Source organism: Equus asinus, chromosome 2, assembly GCF_041296235.1.
Source record: "Equus asinus isolate D_3611 breed Donkey chromosome 2, EquAss-T2T_v2, whole genome shotgun sequence".
Taxonomy (NCBI): Eukaryota; Metazoa; Chordata; class Mammalia; order Perissodactyla; family Equidae; genus Equus; species Equus asinus.
The window spans coordinates 123,755,907-123,768,477 of record NC_091791.1 but is presented as its reverse complement, the minus strand read 5'-3'; the positions used below and the strand labels follow the sequence as shown (position 1 = coordinate 123,768,477).

At 38.2% G+C, this 12,571-nt stretch overlaps 1 protein-coding gene across 4 annotated transcripts in view; it reads left to right on the top strand.

Moving 5' to 3' along the window:
- The window catches only part of ETFA (electron transfer flavoprotein subunit alpha), a 98,450-nt gene that overhangs the window by 83,004 nt on the left and 2,875 nt on the right, over positions 1–12,571 (top strand). For all 4 annotated transcript variants that reach the window (XM_044764157.2, XM_044764165.2, XM_070504402.1 and 1 more), the window contains one exon: positions 3,809–3,889. In XM_044764157.2, the coding sequence (XP_044620092.1) occupies positions 3,809–3,889 (81 nt within the window). The remainder of the gene's footprint in view (positions 1–3,808; positions 3,890–12,571) is intronic.

The window sequence follows — 12,571 nt, the reverse complement described above, 5'->3', positions numbered from 1 at the left end:
TATTTTTTGATTTCTCCTCTAATTTCTTCACTGATCCATTGGTTGTTCAGTAGCATGCTGTTTAGTCTCCACTTCTTTGTCCTTTTCCCCGCTTTTTTCTTGTAATTAATTTCTAGCTTTTATAGCATTGTGATTGGAAAAGATGCTTGTTATTACTTTAATCTTCTTAAATTTATTGAGGCTTGCCTTGTTTCCCAACACATGATGTGTCCTTGAGAGTGTTCCGTGTACACTTGAGAAGAATGTGCATTCTGCTGTTTTGGGGTGGAATTTTCTGATATTAGTGTTAAGTCCAATTGGTATAGCTTTTCATTTAATTCCACTGTTCCCTTGGTGATGTTCTGTCTTTATGATCTATCCATTGATGTGAGAGGAATCTTGAGGTCCCCTACTATCATTGTGTTATTTTTAATATCTCCTTTTAGGTTTGTTAATAGTTGCTTTGTGAACTTTGCTGCTCCTGTGTTGGGTGCATGGATATTTGTAAGTGTTATTTCTTCTTGATGGAGTATCCCTTTGATCATTATATACGGCCCCTCTTTGTCTCTCTTTACCAGTCTTATCTTGAAGTGTACTCTGTCTGATTGAAGTATTCTGACCCTTGCTTTCTTTTGTTTGCCATTAACTTGGAGTATCATCTTCCATCCCTTCACTCTGAGCCTGTGTTTGTCATTGGAGCTGAGATGTGTTTCCTGGAGGCAACATATTGTTGGGTCTTGTTCTTTAATCCATCTTGCCACTCTGTATCCTTTTATTGGAGAATTCATTCCATTTACGTTTAGGGTCATTATCGATATGTGAGCATTTAATGCTGTCATTTTATCACTCGTTTTCCGGTTCTACTGCATTTCCTTTGTTTCTTGTCCTGTGTGTTTTGATCCACCCATTGAATTATGAAGCTTTTTTTTTTTTAAAGATTTTATTTTTCCTTTTTTTCTCCAAAGCCCCCCAGTACATAGTTGTATATTTTTAATTGTGGCTCCTTCTAGTTGTGGCACGTGGGATGCCGCCTCAGCATGGCCTGATGAGCAGTGCCATGTCCGCACCCCGGATCCGAACCGGCCAAAACCTGGCCCTGGCCCTGAGCTAACATCCATGCCCATCTTCCTCTACTTTATATGTGGGACACCTGCCACATCATGGCTTGCCAAGTGCTGCCATGCCCCACACTGGGGATCCGAACCAGTGAACCCTTGGCCGCCAAAGTGGAACATGCAAACTTAATTGCTGCAGCACCAGGCCAGCCCCTAATTACTGTATCTTTGTAGTAAGGTTTGAAATAAAAAATGTGATTCCCCAGGGGGCCAGCCCCATTCATGCACTCCATGTCAGTGGACCAAGCTTCACAGGTTTGGATCCCAAGTGCGGACCTAGTACCGCTCATCAAGTCATTCTGAGGCAGCATCCGTTATAGAAAATAGAGGAAGATTGGTACAGATGTTAGGTCAGTGACAGTCTTCCTCAAGTAAAAAGAGGAAGATTGGCAGCGGATGTTAGCTCAGAGCCTGTCTTCCTCACCCAAAAAGAAAAAGAAAAAGTGATTCCTCCAACTTTGTTCTCCTTTTTCTAGATTGTTTTAGCTGTTTGGGGTATATGAATTTTAGGATAGATTTTTCAATTTCTGCAAAAACTGTTAGGAGGACAGTTTTGATGGATTTAGGATTCTTGGTCAACAGTTTTTTTCTTTTAGTACTTTGAATATATCAGCCCACTGCCTTCTGGCCTCCAAAGTTTCTGATGAAAAATCTGCTCATAATCTTATTGAGGATCCCTTGTATGTAATTAATCACTTTTTCTGTTTTCAAGATTCTCTTTGTTTTTAGGGTTTCAAATGTTTGATTATAATGTGTCTTGGTGTGTGTCTCTTTGAGTTCATCTTACTTGGAGTTTGTTGAGCTCCTTGGATGTTTATATTCATGTCTTTCATCAAATTTCAGCCATTATTTCTTCAGATATTTTCTCTGCCCCTTTCTCTCTCTCTTTTTCTTCTGGGATTATGTCTTTTGGTATATAACTTGGTCCACCTGATCATGGCCTGCAGGTCCCTTATGCTCTGTTCACTTTTCTTTAATCTTTTTTTCTTCCTGTTCTTCATACTCAATAATTTCCATTGTCCTGTCTTCAAGTTTGCTGATTCATTCTTCCATCTGCTTAAATCTGCCTTTGAATCCCTCTTGTGAATTTTTCATTTCAATTATTGTACTTTTCAGCTCCAGAATTTCTTTTTGGTTTCTTTATAGGTTTTCTGTCTTTACTGATATTTCCATTTTGTTCACACACCATTTTCCTGACTCTCTTCACGTCTTCGTTTAGTTCTTTGAGCATCTGTAACATGGCTCTTTTTAAATCTCTGTGTAGTAGTTCTCCCATCAGGTCATTTTCAGGGACACTTTGTATTGATTTTTTTGTCCTTTGAATGGGCCATACTTTCTTGTGTTTTTCCTACGTCTTGTGATTTTTTTGTTAAAACCTGGATATTTGAATTAATAATCTAGGTAACTCTGGAAATCAGATTCTCCTCCTTCCCTAGGATTTGCTGTGTTTTGTTATTGTTTTTGTTTATTGTTTTTGGTTTTTTTTGGTTTGTTGTAGGATGTCTCTGTGCTGAGGGTTAGCCTGAGGTGTAAACCTAAGGGCTTCTTGTGTCTTTTCTGAGCCTGTGCCTTTCCCTGAGCATGTGTGATCACTCTGTAATTTTCTGTTTTAAATGTCCTGGACTTTCATATCTGGCTCCCAAAGGGGGAAAAAGAGAAAAATGAAAAGGGCTAGAAAAAGTGCACTGACCCTTTAAATTCCATGGAAGTAACTTTAGCTGGTGGGACTTGCAACAGTGGGAGAGGTACAACAGCAATGGCTGCCCTCCTCTTTGTCTGTACCTGTGTGATCAGAAGCAGCAGTCAGTGATCAAAGCACAGACTCCAAATATTTGGAGTACAGGGTCCTTTGTACCCATTCTTACTCCTGCAAGCTGTGTGCAAGCTGCTACAGAAACATGTGCACAGCTTCCTGCCACCATGACTAGGGTTGAGAAATGGATACCTACTATTGCACTAAGAGCTGCAGTTTACCATGCAAGCCTTGCCCTGGAAGTTGCAAGCATTCAATAGACTCCAGAGTTCCAAAATGGTTATGTTAGATTCTGCCAGTGCAGTTGTTGTCAAGCTGGGAGACAGATTCCTGATGCTTCCTAGTCTGCCATCTTCCCAGAATCCTCTCCTATGATTTGTTACTTATCTAAAATTAAATACTTTTGGGGCTGGCCCCGTGGCCGAGTGGTTAAGTTCGCGTGCTGTGCTTTGGCAGCCCAAGGTTTCGCCGGTTCGGATCCTGGTCGCGGACATGATGCTGCTCATCAGGCCATGTTGAGGTGGCATCCCACGTGCCACGACTAGAAGGACCCACAACTAAAATGTACAACTATATACTGGGGGGATTCAGGGAGAAAAAAGCAGAAAAAAAAAAAGATTGGTGACGGTTGTTAGCTCAGGTGCCAATCTTTAAAAATAATAATAATAATAAAATTAAATTAAGTACTTTTCTCATAAGTCAAAAAGAATTTTAAAAATTTAATGATTAGAAACCTTTTTGAATACTCTGATGGGCTAAGGTTGGGGGTGAGAGATCATTTTGTTATGTTCCAACCCAGAAATTTCTAAATTTATGATGTTAGTACAAATGAATCAAATTAATCTTTTTGGTAAACATTTTTAAGAATATAAATTTGTTGTTACGGAAGTTAAAATAGAACCATCAGTCTCTGTGGTATGTTTTCTTGATAAAGGCCAAACTCTTTGTTTTTGTTTCACAGACAATTGTGGCTATTAACAAAGACCCAGAAGCTCCAATTTTTCAAGTGGCAGATTATGGAATAGTTGCAGATTTATTTAAGGTAAGCTGGCCTTGAGAATGATGCCTATTATCTAGATTGTCATCCAAGAACCTCTTAGAGTTGGTCAGGGAGGAAGATATTATAGGAAAACCTTGTGTGTGTGTCTATCTGTGTGTCTTTCTGTGTAGGTGTATATTAATATATGTACACGATTTTGAACTGCCTAAAGTGAAGTTGTTCTAATAAACACATGATGTTTATATAGAGCATTATAACCTTCCCTTTAAGAAGGAATCCATATTGTGTTTAAAATATCCACATGGCTCTTGGCATCTCATGTGCTAATAAGTTACTACACATTGTGAAGTGACTCAAGTAATTATCACCTAGAATCATATTTGGCAGGTACCTTAAAGAAATTCACATCAAGTCCCCTCATTCAGAGATTTGCTAGCGATGGTATAGCTTTTCAGGGGAAGAGTGGCCACTCAAGTCCAGCTTATCTGACTCAATAAGTATGCTCTGCTTGCTGAGTTGGAGAGTTAAAGGCCTTCCTAACGTGACAGGTGTAGGGGAGAACACTTAGTTCCCACACCTCACACTCTTCACTTTTTTGAGTGTTCTTTCTGCCCTACCACCCCCATATTTGCCTTCCCCATGACAGAAATTACTTTAGTGATATTGATGAGCACCTGATTTTCACTTGACCACACTTAGAGGTCATAGCTTATGCATGGCCTGGCTTCTTTTTGTCCCTCAGGACTTGCCTACAAGCTTCTAGGTTACCTTGTGCAGAAATCACTCATGCAGGAATTGAGACTCTGAAAGTAGCGTCCAACCCCAGGAGAAGTGGGTTTGCTGGAGTGAGGAACCCCTCACATAGAACTACATCGAGCTACTGTAGGCCTTAATGGAGAGGTTGCAGTCTGAGAACAGAGCCAGGGGTGGTCCCCCCAGCAAGAGGACTGGCACATTATCATGGCTTCACCAGCACTATATATGATCCAGATGAACTAATGAGTGCACTTTAAGAGCACATCTGTACTTTAAAGTACATGTTCATGCTCAGTGAAGGATGGACTTTCAACTGCTCAGTAATTACTCAATAATGGCCCAGACTGCATGCAGAGACTAGAATGGGGCTGTTGCCCTGGGTCAGCATAGGGCATCCTTCCCCTCAGGAATCACTGTTCCCCCACAACACCACTACTCCCCACCCAAGAGCCTATATCTTGCCCTGGGAAGAATACAACCTCTCTTCAGAAACTCTGGGGTCTTGTGTCTGAAATTTAGGGTTAAGGTCGGTTAGCTGCTCCAGTTACATGGCCCAGATGTGTAAGAACAAACAGTAATAGCAGTCATTTGACCACTAAGATATTCTAGTGGGAGGAAAAGTTAGTATGAAAAAGAAATTTTTTCTGTACTAGGATAACCTTGTTCAAGTAGCAAGCATTTATTTGCAGTGAGATACGAATAAAGGGGTAAAGACCTTTTAATTTAAAAATGAAATTAAACACTTTCTAAACCCTAACCATGTATCATGTTGACGTTTGCAAACATCTACTGTAGTTGCCTTTTATTTTCCCTCAAAAGAATATTTTAATAAGTTTATAAGTAATTTGGTTTATTTTAAGGTATGTTTTTCTGTCTGCTTGTGTATCGTACCTCACATGTGGGGCTTACTTGATGAAAGGATAAAGTGTTAAACAGTTGGAAATTTGTGATGTTCATACAGTGGACACCTGCCTTAGGGCAGGAGCATCTTTGTAGCAATAATTGATGGAATGGTGTCACACACACGGTGCCTCTTGCATTAAGGTCAGCTCCCAAATTTGACATAAGAGAGAGTGTGTCTCTGTTGTGTTTTGTGTCTGTTTACACATGCTCAAAGACGTATCTTGATCAGAGTCCTAGGACAGTAGAAGTGGAAAGGGACCTCAGTAATCATCCAGTCAGCTGATTTCCAACCCAAGATTCTCAACTATTTTTGATGTTTTAGGAAGCCCACATTTGATTACAGAGAGACTGGACTAAGACATAATGTTTATTTGCTTTTAGCTAGAATTATATTAAGATAGTGACTATCTCATGCAGCTCAGAAGTTCTGAAGCAGTTATATATGTCTTTGATTAATACAAAGGAAGAGAAGTTAATCAGTCCTTAAAAATGCAGTCTGTGAAAGAACTAGTTAAAGATTATGCAAATATTAAAAATACTGCTCAAGTTGCGGCCTCCCATTTGTTACTACATGAACAGCACAAGTGAGGTGCATTCTTTTTAAGTTGTCTGTGTCCCAGAGAGATGTAATTTGGGGAAGTTACTCAACAAGTTATTGGCACGGCTAAGTCAGGCTCCTGATTCTATTCTTTCTGTGATTACTCTGCCTTCCCAGCTCATCAGGTACTAAAGCTGGATGGTTCACCACTACTCCTGTACCCTAAATAAGCTGCAGTAAAAAGGATCACATCTTTGACAGATTATAGGAATGTAGACAGTACCCATCAAACTGTTTTCTCAGTTGAAATCAGAATGAGTGTAACATAGATGAATATTATAGTAATTCTGACAGAAGATTGGACAAAGTGGTTTAGTGAATATACACCTTGGTGCCACCCTCTGTCTTTTAAAAATCAAATATTTAAAGATATAACAACATTTAAAAATACAGTTATACAAACAGTAATAATAGGGGACCTGAACACCCCACTCACATCAATAGATAGATCTTCCAGACAGAAAATCAACAAGGAAACAGTGGAATTAAATGAAAAGCTATACCAGTTGGACTTAATAGACACATATAAAACACTCCATTCAAAAACAACAGAATACACATTCTTCTCAAGTGCACAAGGAACATTCTCAAGGATAAACCATACATTGAGAAACAAGGCAAGCCTCAATAAATTTAAGAAGATTGAAATAATAACAAGCATCTTTTCCAATCACAATGCTATAAAAGCTAGAAATTAATTACAAGAAAAAAGCAGAGAAAGGGACAAAGATGTGTAGACTAAACAACGTGCTATTTGAACGAGCAATGGATCATGGAAGAAATTAAAGGAGAAATCAAAAAATATCTGGAGACAAATGAAAATTAAAACATAGCATACCAACTCATATAGGATGCAGCAACAGTGGTCCTAAGAGGGAAATTCATTGCAATACAGGCTCACCTTAACAAACAAGAAAAATTCCAAATAAGCAATCTCAAACTACAGCTAACTGAATTAGAAAAAGAAGAACAAACAAAGCCTAAAAAGTCAGCAGGAGAGAAATAAAAGAAATCAGAGCAGAAAAAAAATGTGATTGAACCAAAACGGCAATAGAAAGGATCAATGAAACAAAGAGCTGGTTCTTTGAAAAGATGAACAAAATTGACAAACCCCTAGCCAGACTTACAAAGAAAAAAAGAGAGAAAGCTCAGATAAACAAAAGTAGAAATGAAAGAGGAGAAATAACGACAGATTACCACAGAAATACAACGGCTTATAAGAGAATACTATGAAAAGCTATATGCCAGAAAAATGGATAATCTAGAGGAAATGGATAAATTCTTAGACTCTTACAATCTCCCAAAGCTGAATCAAGAAGAAACAGATAATCTGAATAGATCAATCACAAGGAAAGAGATTGAAACAGCAATCAAAAGCATCCCAAAGAGTAAAAGCACAGGACCAGATGGCTTCCCTGGGGAATTCTACCAAACTTTCAGAGAGGATTTAATACCTATCCTTCTCAAGCTGTTCCAAAACATTAGGGAAGACGTAATGCTTCCTAACACATTCTACGAGGCCAACATCACTCTGATGCCAAAGCCTGACAAGGACAACACAGAAAAGGAAAACTACAGGCCACTGTCACTGATGAACACAGATGCAAAAATCCTCAACAAAACACTGGCAACCCGAATACAGCAATACATCCAAAAGATCATACATCATGATCAAATGGGATTTACACCAGGGGCACAGGGATGGTTCAACATCCACAAATCAATTGATGAGATACACCACATTAACAAAATGAGGAATAAAAACCATATGACCATCTCAATAGATGCAGAGAGAGCATTTGACAAGAACCAACAGCCATTTATGATACAAACTCTTAACAAACTGAGGATAGAAGGAAATTACCTCAACGTAATAAAAGCCATATATGACAAACCCACAGCTAACATCATACTCAATAGGGAAAAACTGAACGCCACCCCTCTGAGAACACGAACAAGACAAGGATGCCCACTATCACCACTCTTATTCAACGTAGTACTGGAGGTTTTGGCCAGAGCAATTAGGCAAGAGAAAGGAATAAAAGGAATCCAAATAGGGAGTGAAGAAGTAAAAGTCTCCCTGTTTGCAGACAACGTGATCTTATATATAGAAAACCCTAAAGAATCCATCGGAACACTATTAGAAATAATTAACAACTACAGTAAAGTTGTGGGGTACAAAATCAACTTAAAAAAATCAGTTGCATTTCTATACTCTAATAACAAACTTACAGAAAGAGAACTCAAGAATACAATTCCATTTACAATTGCAACTAAAAGAATAAAGTACCTAGGAATGAATTTAACCAAGGAGGTGAAGGACTTATAGAATGAAAACTATAAGACATTACTGAAAGAAATTGATAATGACATAAAGAGATGGAAAGAGATTCCACACACACGGATTGGAAGGAGAAACATAGTTAGAATGTCCATACTACCCAAAGCAATCTACAGATTCAATGCAATTCCAATCAGAATCCCAGTGACATTCTCCATGGACACAGAACAAGGAATCCTAAAATTCATATGGGGCAACAAAAGACCCTGAATTGCTAAAGCAATCCCAAGAACAAAGAACAAAGCTGGAGACATCACAATCCCTGACTTCAAAATGTACTGCAAAGCCGTAGTGATCAAAACAGCATGGTACTGGTACAAAAACCGGTGCACAGATCAATGGAACAGAACTGAAAGCCCAGAAATAAAACTGCACATCTCCGGACAGCTGATCTTCAACAAAGGTGCCAAGAACATACAATGGAGAAAAGATAGTCTCTTCAGTAAATGGTGTTGGGAAATCTGGACAGCCACATGCAAAAGAATGAAAGTAGACCATTATCTCACACCATACACAAAAATAAACTCAAAATGGCGCAAACACTTGAAGATAAGTCCTGAAACCGTAAAACTCCTGGAAGATAATATAGGTAATATACCCTTTGACATCGAACTTAAAAGGATCTTTTCGAATACCATGTCTTCTCAGACAAGGGAAACAAAAGAAAAAAGAAAGAAGTGGGAGTTCATCACACTAAAGCGCTTCTGCAAGGCAAAAGAAACTAGGATCAAAACAAAGAGACAACCCACCAATTGGGAGAAAATATTTGCAAATCATATATCCGACAAGGGGTTAATCTCCATACTATATAAGGAACTCACACAACTGAACAAGAGAAAAACAGCCCGATCAAAAAATGGGCAGAGGATATGAACAGACATTTTTCCAAAGGAGATAGACAGGTGGCCAATAAACACATGAAAAGGTGTTCAACGTCACTAATCATCCAGGAAATACAAAGCAAAACTACGCTAAGATGCCACCTGACTCCTGTTAAAATGGCTATAATCAGTAAGTCTGAAAATAACAAATGTTGGAGAGGGTGTGGAGAGAAGGGAACCCTCATCCACTGCTGGTGGGAATGCAAACTGGTGCGGCCACTATGGAAAACGGTATGGAGAGTCCTCAAAAAACTGAAAGTAGAATGACCATATGACCCAGCTATCCCACTACTGGGTACCTACCCAAACAACTTGAAATCAACAATCTAAAGTAACATATGTATCCCTATGTTCATTGCAGCCCTATTCACAATAGCCAAGACATGGGAACAATCCAAGTGCCTATTGACTGATAATTGGATAAAGAAGATGTGGTGTGTATATATACAGTGAAATACTACTAAGCCATAAAAAAGACAAAATCATCTCCTTTGCAACAACATAGATGGACCTGGAGGGTATTATGTTAAGCAAAAGAAGCCAGACAGGGGCTGGCCCCATGGCCGAGTAGTTAAGTTCACGCGCTCTGCTGCAGGCGGCCCAGTGTTTCTTTGGTTCAAATCCTGGGCGCAGACATGGCACTGTTCATCAGACCACGCTGACACAGCGTCCCACATGCCACAACTAGAAGGACCCACAACGAAGAATATACAACTATGTACTGGGGGGCTTTGGGTAGAAAAAGGAAAAAGATTAAAACATCTTAAAAAAAAAAAAAAAAAAGAAGCCAGATAGACAAAGACAAACACGATATGATTTCACTCATATGTGGAATATAAACAAACACATGGACTAAGAAAAGAGTTCAGTGGTTACCAGGGAATGGGGGGTGAGGGTGGGCACAGGTGGTGAAGGGGAGTACTTATGTGGTGATGGACAAGAAATAACGTATGAATGAAATTTCACAATGATGTAAACTTTTATGAACTTAGTTTAAAAAATGCAACAAAAATACAGTTAGACAAATTATGAATGAGAATTAGCGTTATCTATTTTAGATTAAGATCTTAACATATAAGTCAAATAATAGCTATGTATAAGCATTTTTTAGTCTAAATGTTTGTGTAAAATTTTTAAATTTCAATCTGTATCACACATCACAAGTATATATAGCTATTAGACTAATAATTTTATAAGGCATATTGTGCCCACCAAATTTTTTCATATCTAGAGTAAGAATATATCTGCATAACATTTTATTCTCTTACATTTATTGTTTCACTTCACCCTTCAAAATCATATGAGTTAGGACAAATTTTTTTTTCTTCATATAACAGAAATAATATGGTATAGTAATTAAGAGCTTTATTTCATATACTGTCTTGGACACATACTAGTTAAATTATCTTGGCCAAGTTATTTAATCTCTCTGAATGTAAGTTTCCTCATAAGTAATATAAATATTGCACTACCTTCCTTACAAGGTTGTAATGAAGATTAAATGACATTATACTCACCTAGTACAGTCTGTGTTAAATATTAGCCTACCTGTTTGTGTTTCCCTCCATACAGGTGTATAGTAGGTGCTTAATATGTCATAAATATTATCATCGGAGTTAGAATGACAGAGCATAGGGCACCACCTGACTGGTTTTTTTTTTTTTTTGAGGAAGATTAGCCCCGAGCTAACATCTGCTGCCAATCCTCCTCTTTTTGCTGAGGAAGACTGGCCCTGAGCCAACATCCATGCCCATCTTCCTCCACTTTATACGTGGGACGCCTACCACAGCATGGCTTGCCAAGCAGTGCCATGTCCGCACCCAGGATCCAAAGTGGCAGACCCTGGGCCACCGAAGCGGAATGTGCGAACTTAACCACTGCACCACCGGGCCAGCCCCTGTTTTGTTTTTTATCTTTTTGGTTTTGTTAGTATGATAGCTTCACATACCATAAAATTCACCCATTTAAAATATACAATTCAATGGTTTTTAGTATATTCACAGAGTTATGCAACCTTCACCATTATCTAATTTCAGAACATTTTTATCACACCGAGAAGAAACCCCATACCCGTTAGCAGTCACTCACCATGCCACACTCTCCCCAGGCCCTAGAAACAACTAATCGACTTTGTGTCTCTAGATTTGCCAGTCCTGGACATTTCATCTAAATAGAATTATGAAATTTATCTTTTGTGGCTGGCTTCTTAGCATAATGTTTTCAAGGTTCATCCATGTTGTAGCATGTGTCAGCACTTTATTCCTTTTTATTGCCTAATAATATCCATTGTATGAATAAGCCGCATTTTTTTTTTATCCATTCATCAATTAATGGACATTTGAGTTTCCACTTTTTGGCTATTATAAATAATGCTACTATGAGCATTCATCTGTAAATTTTTGTGCAGACATGTTTTCGTTTTGTTTGGGTATATGTCTAGAAATGGAATTGCTGGATCACTTGATAACGCTATGTTTAACATTTTGAAGAACTGCCAGACTGTTTTCCAAAGTAGTGGTGCCATTTTATATTCCCAGTAATAATATACGAGGGCCCCAATTTCTCCATACACTCACTAACACTTTTTATTATAGCCATCCTAATGGTTGTGAAGTGGTATCTCATTGTGGTTTTAATTTGTATTTCCCTGATGGCTAATGATGTTGAGCCTCTCTTCATGTGCTTATTGGCCATTTGTATATTTTCTTTGGAGAAATATCTATTCAGATCCTTTGTCGTTTTTAAAATTGCATTATTTGTCTTTTTGTTGAGGTGTAAGAGTTTTTTTTATATTCTGGGTACAAGTCATTTATCAAATATATGATTTGCAAATATTTTCTCCCATTCTGTGAGTTTTCTTTTCATTTTCTTGACAATGTCCTTTGATGCACAGAAGTTTTACATTTTGATGAAGTCCAATTTATCTGTTTTTTCTTTTATCATTTGTGCTTTAGGCATCATATATATGAAAAGTTTTGTCTAATCCAGTACAGTGAATATTGGCCTACAAGTATCTGTTCAAGTTCCTGCTTTTAGTTCCTTTGGGTATATACCTAGGAGTGGAATTGCTGGGTAATATGGTAATTCTATGTTTAGCTTTTTGAAGAACCTCCAAACTGCTTTCTCTACTGACTGCACCATTTTATATTCCCATCAACAGTACACAAGTGTTCCAGTTTCTCCACATCTTCTCCAAAACTTATCTTCCATCTTTTAAATCATAGCCATGCTAGTAGGTGTGAAAT